At 35.8% G+C, this 17,174-nt stretch overlaps 1 protein-coding gene and 1 long non-coding RNA gene across 14 annotated transcripts in view; one reads left to right on the forward strand and one right to left on the reverse strand.

Moving 5' to 3' along the window:
* KANSL1L (KAT8 regulatory NSL complex subunit 1 like) overlaps positions 1–17,174 on the reverse strand; it is a 139,213-nt gene that overhangs the window by 9,460 nt on the left and 112,579 nt on the right. For 10 of the 13 annotated variants that reach the window (XM_070270438.1, XM_023642246.2, XM_023642243.2 and 7 more), the window contains 3 exons: positions 12,883–13,045; positions 9,553–9,660; positions 783–911 (listed from right to left, as the gene is read on the reverse strand). In XM_070270438.1, the coding sequence (XP_070126539.1) occupies positions 783–911; positions 9,553–9,660; positions 12,883–13,045 (400 nt within the window). The remainder of the gene's footprint in view (positions 1–782; positions 912–9,552; positions 9,661–12,882; positions 13,046–17,174) is intronic. The other 3 variants (XM_070270436.1, XM_070270435.1, XM_023642244.2) reach the window with 1 other exon arrangement.
* Positions 3,051–9,461, forward strand: LOC111773819 (uncharacterized). The gene is made up of 2 exons (XR_002808438.2): positions 3,051–4,476; positions 7,741–9,461. It is a non-coding gene; the product is annotated as an uncharacterized lncRNA (long non-coding RNA).

Here is a 17,174-nt window from a genome sequence, read left to right on the forward strand (position 1 = left end):
CTGGAGACAGCAGAGATAAATGTGTTAAATCAATCACGTATAAATCCAGTCCAGTACATCTTGGATGAAATTAGTTTCTGATTTATTGGTACATTGACATATTACATCTGGGGAATACCTGACCAATGTATATAGTGTTATATCCAGTGGAACAATGAACAAGAACCAAAAGAGTATATAGATAATTTGCTATTTAATATATTTCCAATTAAGTTTTTTTAATCATTATTTGCAATAATTATGGAAACTATCCTGTCCCAAATTCCTACAATAAACCCCACCTTGTATTACTAGAAGATATTTCTGTTGATCATCTTGGAACTATAAATTCCTAAGGGAAACTGAACTAGGTGGTTGAGTTACCTTTGAATCTCATCTAATTTCTCAAAATTCTGAAGAAGCTTCAGTGAATCGACACCTCCACAGTAGGTACCAGAAATGGTAATAAATTTCTTTAAGGCAACCTTGTACTGACATATTTTGAGTCAAGAACAGAACCTTGGAGACTAAGTCCTGTCCAGGAGGACAGCTGGTAGAAGACAACTCGAGGCAGGGAACATAGGAAGGAAATCCTCAACTGCCACACAGTGGATGGAAGCCCAGTCCACACGTAATTCTGAATTGACTACATGAATATGCTGTCTAATGCCCGGAGGACCGTGGATGTTCTGTGCAGCGACTCTTCTGGATTATTGACTCCCACGGGGCAGGAGTTCTTTGGACATCAGGATTTTTTATTTTCAGTTTTTAGTTCTAGTGCTCATATCCTCATTTTAACCTACCTAATGCTGTTTCACTCAAGTGTCTTTTCTTCCTTCCCTGTAACAGCTGTGCAGAAGATTCTGACCTTATCTGAGGCTTGCAAGTAGGAGAATACCCATTCCTCCATTGATTCAGAGAAGTATTATGTACTAAAACAAATGGAAAGAAAGGAAATGTGATGTTTTAGTTCCTTAACACAAACAGATAATGAACATGTTAATCTGTCTTTACTTATATAACATTGCAGAATTTTAATATACTAGATCAAAATTACATGCAATGAAATACTGATGTATCAAGATGGAATATTCCTAAACTGAAAATACCCAGAGTAAGATTTCTTAAAAACATCTTCAGGAAATGCCCAATTTCCTGTATTTGCTTCATTACTTGAAGGGGATGAAAAGGAAAAGTGATCTGTTCTCAAAGTCTTAATTGCAGATTTTTATAGAGACGATTGGTTCACATCTGTAAATCCTGGCTGAATTTGATCTGGATCTGTGTGTTAGTTTCTGCTCACCCTTAAATCTGGAGATAATTCAGGACCAAGTAAGACTCTACAGAATCAGAACAGACTGGGACTTCTGGAGAGCCAGGACCGATTCCATCCACCTCTGAGAGTGACTAGCACCATTCTTTCACTGTTTTAAAACAATGAGTTTTTTAAAACTTTAAGTCACTTAATATCTCTTTGCCTTGGTTGTCGTATCTATAAAATAGGAATAAGAGCAGCTATCCTGGGATTATGAGGATTAAATGAATTGATTTCTGTAGCAGACATTAGAAGGATATCTGACATGCTAAGAATTCATTAAATGTTAGTTTCATCATGATTATTGTTGTCTGTGTGAACCCCAAGTTTCCAGTACTACATTAGTAACCAAACTGGCTTCTTTCTTGAAGGGTTTGGAGATGTGGAAAGGAATAGAAAAAAGAAATGTAGGCTGAAGTGCCGGATTCTCACCAACACTGGAAAAAAGAGCATGGCCTACCACCAGTGACCTGGGCTTTGATTTCAAGATGGCAAAGCACCCTACAAATGTTAGACAAAATTTTTACATACACAGACACATGCACAGACCTGCCCATACACATCCACATTAGCAAGCGAAAAAAGGAACTTGTAAGTAGAGCAGAATTTGTGAGGAATCTCTGAAAGACTAATACCAATATGGAATTTGACTGAAGAGCAAACTCTGCGCAGGAGGCCGTGGGAAAGTACTGCCAGAAAGATGTGATCAACACCAAAGGGGCTGCAGACCTGGAGGAAAGGGAAACTGGGAGCAGGACAGCTGTCTGGTGCAACTGCAGGCTGGCTACACGTGTTGATACCTCAGGCGGGCTTCTTGATGAGATTTACAGATAAAATCTGAGAGCCTTGAAGAGAGAAATGGGTGGAGAGAGAAGGCAATGTGCCCCACTTTGAAACCTGCCCTGCCCCTCCCCAGCTGCCTCTGAAAATAGGAGTGCAAATCGGCCCCTTCCATGACAAGGGTCCCATAAGTAGCTGTGGCAGGTTAGCCTTAACAGCGACTCTCTCCTGTAAATACGAGCACACAACCAGGACTCCAAAACATGCTGACACCAAGAAACAAATGAGGTGCAAACAAATGCAAGAACCATCTCAAGAAATAGTTAATGGGTTCACAGAATACACGTTAATAGGTTTTTAAAGCAACTAATATTGCCTAGGGAAATCTCAGAAATGGAGTATTGCTTAAATTTAAAAACAAAATAATCACTAACTGAGCTGAATAGAATGGACACAGCTGAAACTGACAGTCATTGGGTTGGAAGAGAAATCCACAACTCAAAGGAATAGAATGATGGAAAACATGAAAGAAAAAAAGGAAGACAAACTGAATTGGGGTAAGAGAGGAGAGGATAGAATGAATGGGAGGCAATATTCAAAGAAATGATAGCCAAAAACGTTTTCAGAATCAATGATGTTAACCGTAAGATTTCAGGGAGTGTCAAACAAAGCAAATGAAAAAAAAATTATACAGTACATGACAATGAAGCTATCCTAAAAGTTACCAGAGAAGGAATAAAAAGTACTGCAAAGGAATGAGAATGAGGTTCACATGAAGCAAAACTAGATACAGGAAAACTGACTTCAAAGAGCTCAGGGGAAATGTTAGGCAGAATTCTAAGATGGCCCCCAAGATTTCTTACCACCCCAAAAAAGGAATGCGGAGAAAGATGTTAAATAGGAAAATAAGATGGCAGGCGTAATTCTCAACTCATTGCTAAGAAAGGGTAACCAGAATTGTGAGAGGTTTTAAAATGTGTATGTGCCTGGCACATGTGGTTCCAGTAGTGCCTACATTTGTTTGAATGGAAACATTTTTGGAGTATTGAAGCAAATTCCAGACAATTTACCCTTCTAAAAGCTATTCACCACTCTCCTTAAAGCACATCTAACTTTGTGAAGAAAACAACCTTCACATAGGTGATACTTTTTATTGAGTTTTACTCAAAAATTTTCTTTACATTTATCATTCTTACTCTTTTGTATCTTGCAAGGTTACAATGGACTCTTGAAACAGTAGGAAATACATGATAATTCAGAATCTAACTGCACACATTCTGCTTACCTGTCTGTCTATAATCACCCTCCCAGACCTTCCATTTTTGCTTTCCCAAATCCTCTCCTGGATTCCATCCTAAAACCCCACCTTGACCAGGTCTTGTATTTCTCCTGCTTTCCCTTTCTCCCTTTCATTCATTCATTCAGCAGCTTTGTAGAGAGCCAGTTACACGCTGGGCACTGTTACAGCTCGGGGTCACAGTGGTGAGCAAAAACAGCCACACTCCCTGCCCTTGATGTAATTTACAAGCACTATCTTAAAAACTGCAACTAATGTGATAGAGAAGTACTATTGAGAGAAGTTATGAGAGTACATAATAGAGAACTAGCAAGAGAGCCCTAGCAAAGGCTTCCCCAAATAAAGTGATCGATTTCACAAATGAACAGCAGCAGCTGATGGCAAAGGGAAGGAAAGAATGGTACATCCAATGGCCCAAGGCAGCAGGGAGCAGGGTGGATCTGGCACCTGAACAGCAGCTGGTAGCGGAGAGTAAGATGTGAAAAACTACCAAAAGGCAGCCAGCCTAGGCAGGCAGAGTTTTAGGGGTCCTCTTTGGAGACTTGTCTCTGTCAAATGTTTCAAAGGAATGGAGGTGGGGATCAGGTGTGAGAATTAGATTTGCATTTTGAAAAGATCACAGGGATTGGAGGGAAAAATTGATTAGACTATTTCAGCAGTATAGATGAGGGATCATTAGATTGGACTGTGAAAGGGGTAGAAAAGATAGAGCAGCAGATTTGAAATGAGATGGTGTTGACAATTGGTTTAGATATGAAGTGTGGGTGAAGGCTGAGTCCTAGATTTCTGGCTTGCTTATGTGGGTTGTGCTATTCTTTTGCCTGGCCACGCTAAAAAACAACTTTATTTTGACATAATTTCAGACTTAAGAAAACCTGCAATCGTGCAAAGAACTCCTATATTCTCTTTACTCAGATTGCCCAAATGTTAACATTTTGTCACATTTGCTTTATCTTTTTCAGCTCTGATGAAATGAAGTTGCGGACATGATGCCCCTCTACTCTGAATACCTCCATATGTTTCAATAAATACATCCAATATCTCAAAAACAAGTGCATTCTCTTATATAGCCACATGGTCAAAATCCAGAAATTAATACTATTAGGTAACTGTAGACCTTATTCAAATTTCACCAATTATTCCTATACTATTCTTTATAGAAAACTCTGCTCACTCGCATTCACTTGTCAGGTCTCCAAAGTGGTCTTGTGTCCGAAGCAGTTCCACTGCCTTGTCTCTCATGACTGAATATTTTGATGAGTACGGACCCTTAAGTTGGCTTTATCTGGTATTTCTCATGATTTGCAATTAATCTATTCACTCTTCAGTCCTCTACAATTCTCCTTTTCCTACTTCCTTTTTACCTGAAGTCAGCAGTGCTGTTGTAATTGCCAACTCTAACGGACACTACAGATCAAGTCCAAGCTCTGGCAGAGCACACAAACCTCCATCTACTCGCCTTCACAGTTTACCCTGCATGAATCCCAGGCGAAGCGTATACCTGAACACATCACACCATTGTAAAACCTTATCATTCAATAAGGGCCAACAATATTTGAATCACCTGGGATCTTGTTGGAAATGCAGAATGTCAGACCCTATTCCACTTACTGAGTCTAAGGCTATTCCCCAAGTCATTTGAGAAGCTGATTTGGAACACTTCCCTCTTCTTCCTCTAACTTGGAATGAAGTACATAAAGTTACCGTTGGTATCGTCTTCCTGGAGTTCCTTGTCTTGTTCTTTTTCCCAACAGCCTTAACATTCTCCCTCTGCCTTCCCTTAGGCAGGATTATCCACGCCCTCTTTTTAGAACACCTGTATCGTGTCTGTGCTCATCACATCATTTAATAGTTATTGGTGTGTCTGTTCCCCTGTAAGATTTTAATTCCTTTGACTTCCTGTGATTCTCCCTTGATTCTTCAGCACTTAACAGTCTGCCTGCCCGCAGAGTTTGCTCAATAGATGCTGGACTCTAGTTTCACTTAATTCTGTAGAAATCTTTAACAGTAAAAATAAAAAACTAATGACCAGCTATTTAAGACAGATATTTACATAGGATGAAAACTAATTAATGCTTAATTATCTGTGTTGGGAATGGTATGGAATGAGAAGATAGGGCAGAGACTGGGATACAAAAGAATGCGTCACTGATTTGCCTAATATGACTGCAGCATTCAACTCAAATGTCTTCCATTCCTAACTCTTAATTTCCTATTACTAACATGTCATTACATTGTTGATACATAACTATTAATTTTGTGTCTAACACATTTACATTGCCCTTTTTATTTTTTGAGGAAAATTAGCCCAGAGCTAACATCTGCCACCAATCCTCCTCTTTTTGCTGAGGAAGACTGGCCCTGAGCTAACATCCGTGCCCATCTTCCTCTCCTTTATATGTAGGATGCCTGCTACAGCATGGCTTGATAAGCAGTGCATGGGTGCCTAAGTCCGTGCCCAGGATCTGAACTGGCAAACTCCAGGCTGCCAAATCGGAACGTGTAAACTTAACCACTACGCCACTGGGCCAGCCCCGGCCCTATTTTTTAAGTCAGATAAATAACACCAACATTAGAGGAAATGTAATCATCTAACCTCACTCATCTCACAGCATATAACTTCATTTTTGCATATTCCTTTTCAGTCATACGTACATACATTTCATATTCATATTCCAAATGTTACAATTTCTACTTGCATATATGTATAATTGTAATTTTTTAATCTGATAACTTCATTATTTTTTAAGATGCTTGTCTAACATTCCTCTGATTAGAGACAGTACCATTTAACTGTTCCTTAGCTGTTTAGACCTAATTGTTATATTATTTCTATTATGGACATTCTTAAAATAATCATCTTTGTGCATACATTTTTTTCTTTTTTTAAAAAAATTTAGTCTCAGGATAAATTTCAGGGAGAATTATATCATGAAAAAACATAACCTATATTTTCCTGTACTTATTTAGTCTTTTCCCCTAAGTATAGGCAATTCTTCCTTGTCCTTAGTGCTTTCATTTTTTTTCTCTCTTTAAATGTTTTTTTTTTGTTGTTATTCAAATACGGTAACATTGGTTTATAACATTATATAAATTTCAGGTGTACATTGTAATACAGTTTTAATTCTGTGTAGACTACATCATGTTCACCACCCAAAGCCTAATTACAGTTCGTCACCACACACATGTGCCTAATCACCCGTTTCCCCTCTAGTAACCACTGGATAACTTCTTACTGTGGAAAAATTTCAACAAACACAAATGGAGACTAGAATAGTGAACTCCCATGCACCTGTCATTCAGCATTAACAATTTCAAACTCATGACCAATCTTGTTTCATCTCCCCACCCACTGCTTTTTGCTGAGTATTTTACAGCCAATCGCATACACCCTATCTTGTCATCTCCATATGTGTCACCTTGACTCTAACAAACAGGTCAAGTGTGTGTGTGTGTATTTATGCAACCACACCATTACTACAGCTAACAAAATTAACAGTTCATTAGTACCCAACAGCCAGTCCATGTTCACATTTCTCTGGTTGTTCAAAAACTGTGTTTGTGTGTATACAGCTGAGTTGTTCAAATCAGATCCCAAAAAGGGTTGCATTTGGTCGACAGAAGAATAAACACTTGTACATAGTCATAAATATACCATATGTAGAAGGAAAACTTTGTTTTTATATAATTTAACATTCTCTGATTTCCCACCTTTACATGAACTTACATAATAAAAGCTATGTATTCCACTGTGGTAAACAGTCAACCACATCCCTATTGTGCTCTTCAACTTGCTCCCAGTTTTTCACGATTACAAATAACATTAAGATGAATATATCTGTGCATCAAGGCGGTTGCATATTTAGGATTAGACTAGGTTCTTGGAAATGGATTGCTGGATCAGAATAGAGAACCAACAGTTTAGTAAACATTCATTGTGAGGAAATAAATGCAGTTTTTTCCTCAATGAGTTTATTTAAAAAACACGTAGTTTAAAGGCCTTGTCATGCGTTTCAGAGTACTTCCCAAGAGACTTCTATCAATTCTTAATGCTACCTGAAATCTTTGACGGTCCTGTTTTCACTACATAGTCTTGCCAGAATTGATTATAATGTTTAAACTTCTTAATGTAATCGGAAAAAACAGTAAATATTTAGCACAGTGTCTGGCACACAAGCGCTCAGTGAATGTTAGCTATTATCGTTTCCCTTATCATTAAATACACCTGGTTTTCCTTCTAATTCTTTGAAGATATTTTTAAGATTTCACTCTTTAATCATTTGGAATGTATTTTAATTTTCATCCATCTTACATTTGTTTTAATGTGCTCTATGAGGCAGAGATCTCATTTTATTTTATTTTTTTCCAGAAAGTCATTATTTAATGCCACTGATTACGGAAGAAACCTGGTTGTTTAAAGCATGGACTCTGAGCCAGACTGGTTGGATTTGAATCCTGGCTCAACTGTGATTGGGGGAAGTCAGTCAAGGAGAAACATAATAACAATACCTACCTTATAGGGTTGTGCAGATTAAAGTAATTAACAAATATAAAGCCTTTTGGCCAGTGCTGGCGTGTAAGGAATGCTTCGTAAGAACTGTTTGTTGGCACAATTTACTGATCAGGCCATCCTTTCCACACTGATAGGAAATACCACCTTTATCATATAATGAGCCCTTGGGTCTATCGCTAGGCTTTGATTAGTTCCCTTACTCTGGCTTCCATCAGTACCACAACACTTTAATAGTTACAGCTTTATAAATATACATAGATACATACTTATGTATATTTATAAATATACATATTTATAAATACAAATATACAAAGATACAGATGATATCTGACATCTTATTGATCTTTTAAAAATTTTATTGGCTATTTAACTTTCTCTCTGAGATAAACTTAAGAATAACTTTGTTCCAAAAGAAGAATATGTGATTCTGATTAGATTCTGATTAGAATTACATTATAAATTAATTTGGGGAAAATTGACATCTTAAGTCACAATGCTATCTTCTGACAGGAACAGGGTATTTCTCTCCATGTAGGCACACCCTCATGTTCCTCAGTAAACTTTTGAAGTTTTCCTCATGTAGGTCCCTGAAGTTTAATCTTAGATATTTCATATTTTCATTATCAGTATGTCTAGGATAATTTAGTCTTTTACATATTCTAACTGGTTATTACTGGCATTTATTTAAGCTACTGATTTTCATAAATGTATTTTAAAATCTCCTACCTTTCAGGACTCCAGTTCTAACAGGCATGCAGGTAATTCTTGAATTTTTGAGGTAGATGATTATTTCATCTGGAAATGTATGACTTTTTGATGTTGAGAAGATTTTAGCTTTGCACATAGTCAAAATATGTTGATGTTTTTCTGTCTTCTTCTGATTGCTTCCAAGCATAGACAATGTCCCCACACTCCCATTCAGAGTACTCATAAATGTTTCATTATAAATCTTCAAGTTTTTTGTAATTTTAGTGTTTTATGTAAAATTCATGGAACCAACTAGAATTTATTCTGATACATGATATGAAATAAGTGTGAAACTCTACCCTCAAATACTAACAATACTGTTTATTGACTAGTTCTCCACTTTCTTATTGATTTACAATTCTTCCCTTATATAATAAATAAGCTTTGTCTCCGCCTCATCATGGATCCATTTTCCTAAATGTAAGCAAAACAGAATCTACACCAAGAGATTTTTGTCATGTTTCCATATGTGGTTAGGCTAGATTCTCTCAAGATTTTTTCTAGCAATTCCTTTTACAGTCTCCTTTTTATTCATCCCAATGGGCTTAAGAATTGTTTTGTTAAGTTAACCAAATTCTATTACAACTTGAAGCTACATTGCATTAAATATGTAAACCAACAGGAAGAATTAATATCTTTATTAATCTTACCATCCAGGAATGCTGTTTCTCCATGTTTATTTAAATTTCTATTAATTTATCAATAACATTTCATAATTTTCATTCAATAAGTATCACACATTTATTTTAGGATTACTCCTGTAAATTTTTCTATTTGTGTGTGGTGTGATTTTTAAAACATGAATATTAAAAATTAAGGATTTACATTTATTCCTTTGTTGAATTTTATTTCCTTAGAAAGCAAAAATAGTATATGAAAGATGTAAACGGTATATAAGTACAAGATTTGTCAATGACATACCAGGTGATGGAGATATGATACAGTCTCCTACAAATTTATTTTCTGCAAGATCTCCTTTTACTTCAGTCTTTTTAAACAGTGTTTCAAAATGAAAATGAAGAGGCACATCTGGAAAAATCAAGTAAAAGTACTTTCAGTGAGCACCACTCTCCACAGACTCTAATATTACGATTGCTTAATTTCTATAAATAGCACATAAACTTAGAAAAATAAGCAAAAGCTTAAAAAGTCAGAACTATCAGAAGTGGCAAAATGCTGTTTCCAAGCATATCAGTAGCAGTGTTTTCGAAATTGCTGGTCATATGTAGTAAATAAAAGCTAATGATGAACAACTTCATAAACTAAAACAGTACAGAAGATGAACAAAATTACAAATGTTAATAAATATTCACAGATGAAACAAATGTACCCAAGAGTTTAAGAAAAACATCCAACCAAACCTGGCTGACTCCAAGTCCATTCCACCACACCCCCACAAACTGCATTCGAATTAATGAGGGTTCCAAATGATAGAATTACATGGTTTTAATTACTTGAGGAGAAACCACTATAATTCAGATGCAACCTTTTATGAAAATATCGTTTCACAATCCCTTACTTTACTAATATTATGAATCACAAAATGAATCTACTTTACAAAGATTAAAACCTATTGACAAATGCTCTCTTCCTTTGAATAGAGACTTCGATGCTCAATTTGCTGTTTACATTCTGTACTCTCACAACCAAAAGAGAAGCTAAGTAACAAAGTAGATGTGCTTCACATTTATTAATTAGTTTTTTTCCTTCAATCAATGTAAAAGCAAAATCAACTTAAAAAGCATTTATTAATGAGACACCCAAATGTTTTCCTAAGAAACAAAGAAATATTTTATAAAGCAGTTGATACATTGAAAGTTTTGCTACTGATAGAAGGTATTTCATTTTAAGAAAATTAATTATGAACACATAAATCATGATAGACCCAGGAAAGGTCTCAATTTTAAACAAAGTATCTCCTTCAAATGATGTACTTTAATGGTAGATCCATACTCAAGTGTGGAATAATATGCAAAAAAAAATAAATAAATGGGTTCATGAGCATCATCATGGAGTCTGTCCCAAGGGGGAGAGGTAGGATGGATTTCAATCCTAGCATTATACTATGATCATATGAAACTATGTGACAAAATGAAAATGAGAATACAAATTAATTATGCTGCTTAAACATTTCAGGATTATGATATTTTCTAATTGGCAAAACGTAAGTTTGTTTATCCAAAGAAATATCACTCAGTTTTATAAAGAGAATATCACCTATTCTACCACTGTTCTCCGTGACTTGTGGGAGAACATAATGTAACTAGGGAAGGTCTTTGTTCCACTCATACACCATCCTTAGTACCCACGCTGTGATCTGTGGGCTTTTATTAAAACATAACATTTCATTACACTTTTAGATTATAGCTGTTTTAAAAGTAGAATGCAAGTACCTCAAGGGATTTATTTGTGTTTATACTCCTAGCATCTACTTAGTACCTAGTATACAGCAGGTATTCAGATTTTTATTAATTAAGCACACAAGAAATGGATAACTCTAAAGAGCAGATGGGGAAGCAAATCTTAACTTCTTAGAGGGGAGATAGGATTAAGATCAAGGATATTTATACCAGCTCTCAGGGATATGTCATCAGAGAAACAAATTTACTAATAAGAAAACGGAAAGGCAGTAAAGAGTAACGGTTAGGAATGTGGCTTTGGAGAATGGCTACCTCAGGTCAAATCCTGCTTCCATCATTTAATAGCAGTATGGTCTTGGATAAGTAATTTAACATCTCTGAGCTTCCATTGTTTCGCATATAAGATAAAGAGGACAACAGTATCTACTTTCATGGGGTTGTTGCAAGAATTAAACAAGAAAATGGGATGTGCTTATAGGGCACAGTGTATGCTAAAACCAAATGTTAGCTGCATGATTACTGTTACATTTATTATTGTTTCTTTCTATTATTAAGGTTTCCTCAAAGATGGAATCAAATAGTTCCTGCCAGAGACTTACTTCAAAGTATGATATAGCTAAGAAACCACTCTAATACTGGTAAAACCAAACTAAGATTCAGGGCAGGGAAGAGGTACAAAAAATAGTGTTTTACAAAGAGGAGCAGTCCCTGGGTGATTAGAACCAAAAGCTGAAAAGGAAACAAAAGTCCATTCGAGAGATCCTCCCATAAAGAGGAGAACCAGAGATAAACAGTGGAAGAATGTTTCCTTTTTTACCCTAAACATGCACTTCAGTTCCGATATAGACAAGACTGGAAACGCTCCAACAGAAACCAAGAACTGGAAACTTAAAGCCACCTTAGGGACATGGGGATGTATATGCATCATTTACTCAGTTGTAGATTATAAATATTCTTGAGGTTCAAAAGTTGACTACAGTCATGCACCGCATAAGGACGTTTTCGGTTAATGACGGACTGCATATACGACAGTGGTCCCATAAGATTAGTACCATACAGCCTAGGTGTGTAGTAGGCTGTACCATCTAAGTTTTTGTAAGTACACTCTATGATGTTCACACAACGACAAAATCACCTAAGGATACATTTCGCAGAACATATCCCCTTTGTTAAGTGTCGCATGACTATATATCTAAAAATGAACAATGTTTTTCTCTGGGAGAAATTCAATGCTTATTATAAATGGAGGAATAGTATATGTCAGGGAACATTCCATGCCAAAACACATTAGAAAAGGAACATTGACTTACTGAGAAATATTTCCATAAGCTCAACCATGTTAACACTAAAATGCTAAAAATTTAACACCCAAAAGAAGATCAGGGCCGGCCCCATGGCCAAGTGGTTAAGTTTGCACGCTCTGCTTCAGCGGCCCAGGGTTTCACTGGTTCAGATCGTGGGCGCAGACATGGCACCGTTCATCAGGCCATGCTGAGGCGGCATCCCACATGCCACAACTAGAAGGACCCACAACTAAAAAATATACAACTATGTACTAGGGGGATTTAGGGAGAAAAAGCAGAAAAAAAGAAGATCGGCAACAGTTGTTAGCTCCGGTGCCAATCTTTTAAGAAAAAAAAAAAATCAAAAGCTAGTTATTTCCCAATGTAAATCAAAATGGTCTCCGAGGAATTAAAGAATCAACTTGCAAAGATAGAACATTAACTCAGCATGTGACTAGATTAATTCTACGGAAACTGTTTAGTTCTAATATCCAGTGACAAAACAACTGATAAAATAAAATTTTATTAGATTCCCTATAATTATAGGATTAGATTTCACCATAGAAAATATCCAGAGTTACTTAGAAATTTTTGATAAGGAAGCTTACCTGATGGTAACGATAGGACAGAATGAAAAGAAGAATCTAACTCTGACACATGTTCTTTTAATATCTGAGACTTTGAATTGTGTCCACAGCTACTCCAAGTTGAAGCTGACTGCAGGCAAGGCATTTGCGTAGTATTTAAAAACGTTTCTTTTGAAGGCAAAGTCTACAAGAGAAAAAAAATCATTTAAAGACTTCATTTTTGCTTGAAAACTGAATCAGAGAGAGTAACATAAGTACAGTATCTGAATGACACCAGAAAGAAGTCCTGGCTTAGTAAGTCGGCTTGGAGAAAGAGCTTCAAAACAACATAGTGCGAGTGAGAGGAGCTCCTGAAGGCTGTGAGCATGATGAGATGTGACTACCCACTTTTCAGTTTTTCAAAGTGAAGGGCAATGTCTATGAAAATGGGTCTTTCTGCCATCTTATAAAATCACAATAAAGAGAAATGAGTTTGAGGAACTTTGCGTCAAAAGAAATGGTTACACACGAGATGGCGAGAACTGTAAGTGATGATGGACAGGTACGATGTTAAGATTAAGAACGGTGTATAATCTTTTCCTTCTTGCAACCTGTTAGAACTAATGAACGCATCTGGAGTCTCTGCCTAAATTCTAATGCCAGACAATATCTACACTGGAGTAACAGTGAAGTGCTGTGATTCTGTTCCACATAACTTAAAAGAAAACATCAAAAAGATATGACGAAACATGCAATATGTTAAGTGATTGAGTTTCTTAAGATAAAGTTATGATTTGAGTCCAGGAATCTCAAGAAAACCATGTTGCTAAATCAAAAAAGCTGGGTTGCAACATTTAAAAAAAATCATATTATGTTTGCATGCTGGATTAAAAAAATTTTTTTTCTGGTTATAAAATTATTATAGAAAAAATCTATGAAATCGATAAAATATTTCAAAAATTAATAGAGTTCACTTGTATTCCTTCCCTCACTCTCACTTCTACCCCCTACAATAACATTAGGACTGATTTTAGTTTTTTAATGTAACAGATATCTAAAATGCTTATAATAACTGAGATCTTCAGATGCTATTTTTAAACATTTTTATTTTATAAACTTACATTAGGCTTGTCAACTTTCCTGAGTCTGAGTTTCCTGGCTAACTTTGGCTTTTTCTCTGAGCTTCCACAGCACTTAGGGCATACCTCTCTCTACCATGGCCTTCAATTAGAGTTCCTCTGGACTGTTCGCTCCTTGAACGTTGGACTGTAATTTGTACAATCCTCTATTCCCAGAACAGACACAGTCCCTGACATATAGTTGAAACTGGAATGCTGACCAACTGAATTTTACCTTATTTGCTTTCAAAAAAAAATCATGTGATAAAACATTTCAAATGTATATGTATGCCTGAGACTATTTCTTCCTATCAGAAAAAAGAAATACTCTCTGTTAACATACACTAAAATTTAGCAAGTAATGACTTCTGTTTACATGCCATTGGCCAACACTTAGGTCAGACAGTCATACTTAGCTGCAAGGATGACTGGGAAATGTGGTAATTATTCTGGATGGTTAAGTAAGTTGATGAGTTTTTATAAAAAGATATGATATGTGAATACACGATTACAAGAATGTGAGTCATTTCCAAGATTTATTCTAATGATGTTATATGTACATATTTATGGGAATAGTTGCTCTTTCTTACCTGTACAAGATGCACTGGTACTTTTGACTCACTCTAGAATTATTTGTTCTTTTGGTATAAAGACTATTTATTTGAAATTACAAAGAAAATAATGTGCTAACCTCCCCTGTCCCATATACGGCTAGAGTATTATGAATAAAAGGTGATAAAATCTGAATATTTACCATATAATTAGTTTTCTCTTGCAATTTTTCCAAGTCCAGGAAACCCATTAGCCAATTTGAAACTATCCTAAATAATTATGGAGACAAGTGAGGGACATCTAGGAAAAGGCCTTTTTTCCCCCTGCAGAGAAAGTGAAGCCCAGGAGGCTGAAAAGGAATGGATGGAGAAATAAGAGAAAAAGCAGGAGATTCTTGCCAATAAAAATCCAAATGTCTAGAGGGTGTGAGCAACAATATGATATGTTGCAAGAGATTCAAGCAAAATAAAGACCGAAAAGTATCCACTGATTTAACTTAAATAATGAAACATTTCATATAAACAAAAGAATATATATTTTATAGGGAAGGTATAAAATTATTCTTAAGAAACACCTATACTCACCACCCTTCTTTGAGAAACAGAAACACTGATACCTCCGATGCCTTCTCCTCCTACCCTGCCCATGTGAGCCTGTGGCAGCGATTGCTGCTTCCCCCCAACTATCTGTGGTCTCTTCTCCCTGTTTTAGAACTCCTGACTTTCAGCTGGGTACATTTCTCAGGCCTCCTTGCATCTAAAAATTACTGAATTCTAGCCAGAAGACCATGAAGAGAAATTATGTGTGGAACCTCCAGGAAGTGGCCGTAAGAAGGTCACTTATTCCTCTGCTCCTCTTGATACCTGAAACACAGCGTTGCTGCTGAGGTGCAGTAACCACGTGGATGAGGACAGTGCTCAAAAGATCAAACAGAAAGGCAGGAGGAGCCTGGTCTAGAGAGCCGAGGACAGCGAGGTTGTCACATCTAGAGGGTCTTCCATCTGCTCCAAGACGAGGAAATAAACCGACATCTTGTTTACGTCACTCTGTGAGGTTTCTGTCAAATGCAGCTAAACTCATATCTTAACTAACACAATGTGATTCCTTAATCATATTTTTCTCTCACGATTCCAGGAGTAACTGCTATGAATTTTATCATTTCCTTGGTTAAAATTTGCATTGTTCTGTTTACTATTTACGTTGATCACCTTTTCATACCTGTAACTGGCCATTCATGTTTCCTTCTTTTGGGAAATACATGTTTTGACGATTTTCTATTAGCATGTCTTGTTGATTTTTAAGTTTCTCTTTATATACTCTAGAAAGTTACAAATCCTTGCAGGTGCTATATATTGCTCCCTGAGTTTCCCTTTTCACTTTCTTTGTGATGTCTTTTGATCCACAGAAGTTCTTAACGTAAATGTTTCCTTTCTATATAGTTTGCACTTTTTTGTATCTTGATGAGGAAATTCTTCCCTCCTCTTAAGTCATAACGATATTCTTCCATTTTTTTTCCTAAGAGTTTTAAGATTTGCCTTTTGCATTTAGGTCTTTCCTTGAAATCTATTTTTTTATATAATGTGACGTAGGGATCCAATCTCATTTTTTTTCCCTGTATGAATCACCAATTGACCTAACACCTTTTACTGAACAGTTAGTTCATTCTCCCCAAACTGATCTACAATGCTACCTGTGATATACCACATTCCATACATGTCTGGGACTGTTTCAGGGATCTCTGATGTTGTGCCATTTGTGTCTATGCTAATAACCAACGTCTTAATTACTACAACATTGAATATGTCTTGACATGTGATAGTGCAACTTTTTCCACCTCGTTCCTCAGGGGTGTCTTGGCTATTCTTGGCTTTCACTCTTACGTATAAATTTTAAAAACAGCTTAATTTTCACCAAAAACCTATAGATTTTGTTTGAAAATACACTGAATCTGTAAATCAGTTGGGAGATTTTTCATAGTTATCATGATTAAAGATCATCCAGTTCATGAATATAGCGTATCTTTTCATTTATTTAGATTATCTTTAATTTCTTTCAAAAACACTTTATAATTTTCTGCTCTAAAAGTCTTCACCTATTTTGTTAGATGTATTCCTAGGTAGTTTACTATTTATTGTTTCAATTGTAAGAGGAATTTAAAACTACAATTGAGTTTTATATATTGAACATGTCTCACAACTTTGCTAAACGTTATTCTAATAGTTTCTTTTAGTTTTTCATTATCCAAACACTTTATCTACAAATAATGACAGTTTAGCTTCTTTTATTCAACCCTAAAACCTTTATTCACTATTATTTAGGGTGTTTCAACCGTACTAGATGGGCTCACCAGTTCAATAATGAATAGAAATGGTCAAATGAGATAGTTTTGTTTCTGATTAAAAAGGAAATGCTTTTAATTTCTCAGAATTAAGAATGATGTGGATTAAGAATGATTGTAGGATTTTTTTTTGGTATATTCTTTATCAGAATATATTCCTAGTTTGCCAAAAGTGTTTTTTAAATATATTAATGTTGAGTTTAATCATATGCTTTTTGTGAACCTATTGAATTGATTATATGGCGTTTCTTCTTTAATCTATTTATGTGGTGAATTACATTAACAGATTTTTAAATGTAAAACCAAACTGGGATTCTTCTTGAGGA

This window comes from Equus caballus, chromosome 6, assembly GCF_041296265.1.
Source record: "Equus caballus isolate H_3958 breed thoroughbred chromosome 6, TB-T2T, whole genome shotgun sequence".
NCBI lineage: Eukaryota > Metazoa > Chordata > Mammalia > Perissodactyla > Equidae > Equus > Equus caballus.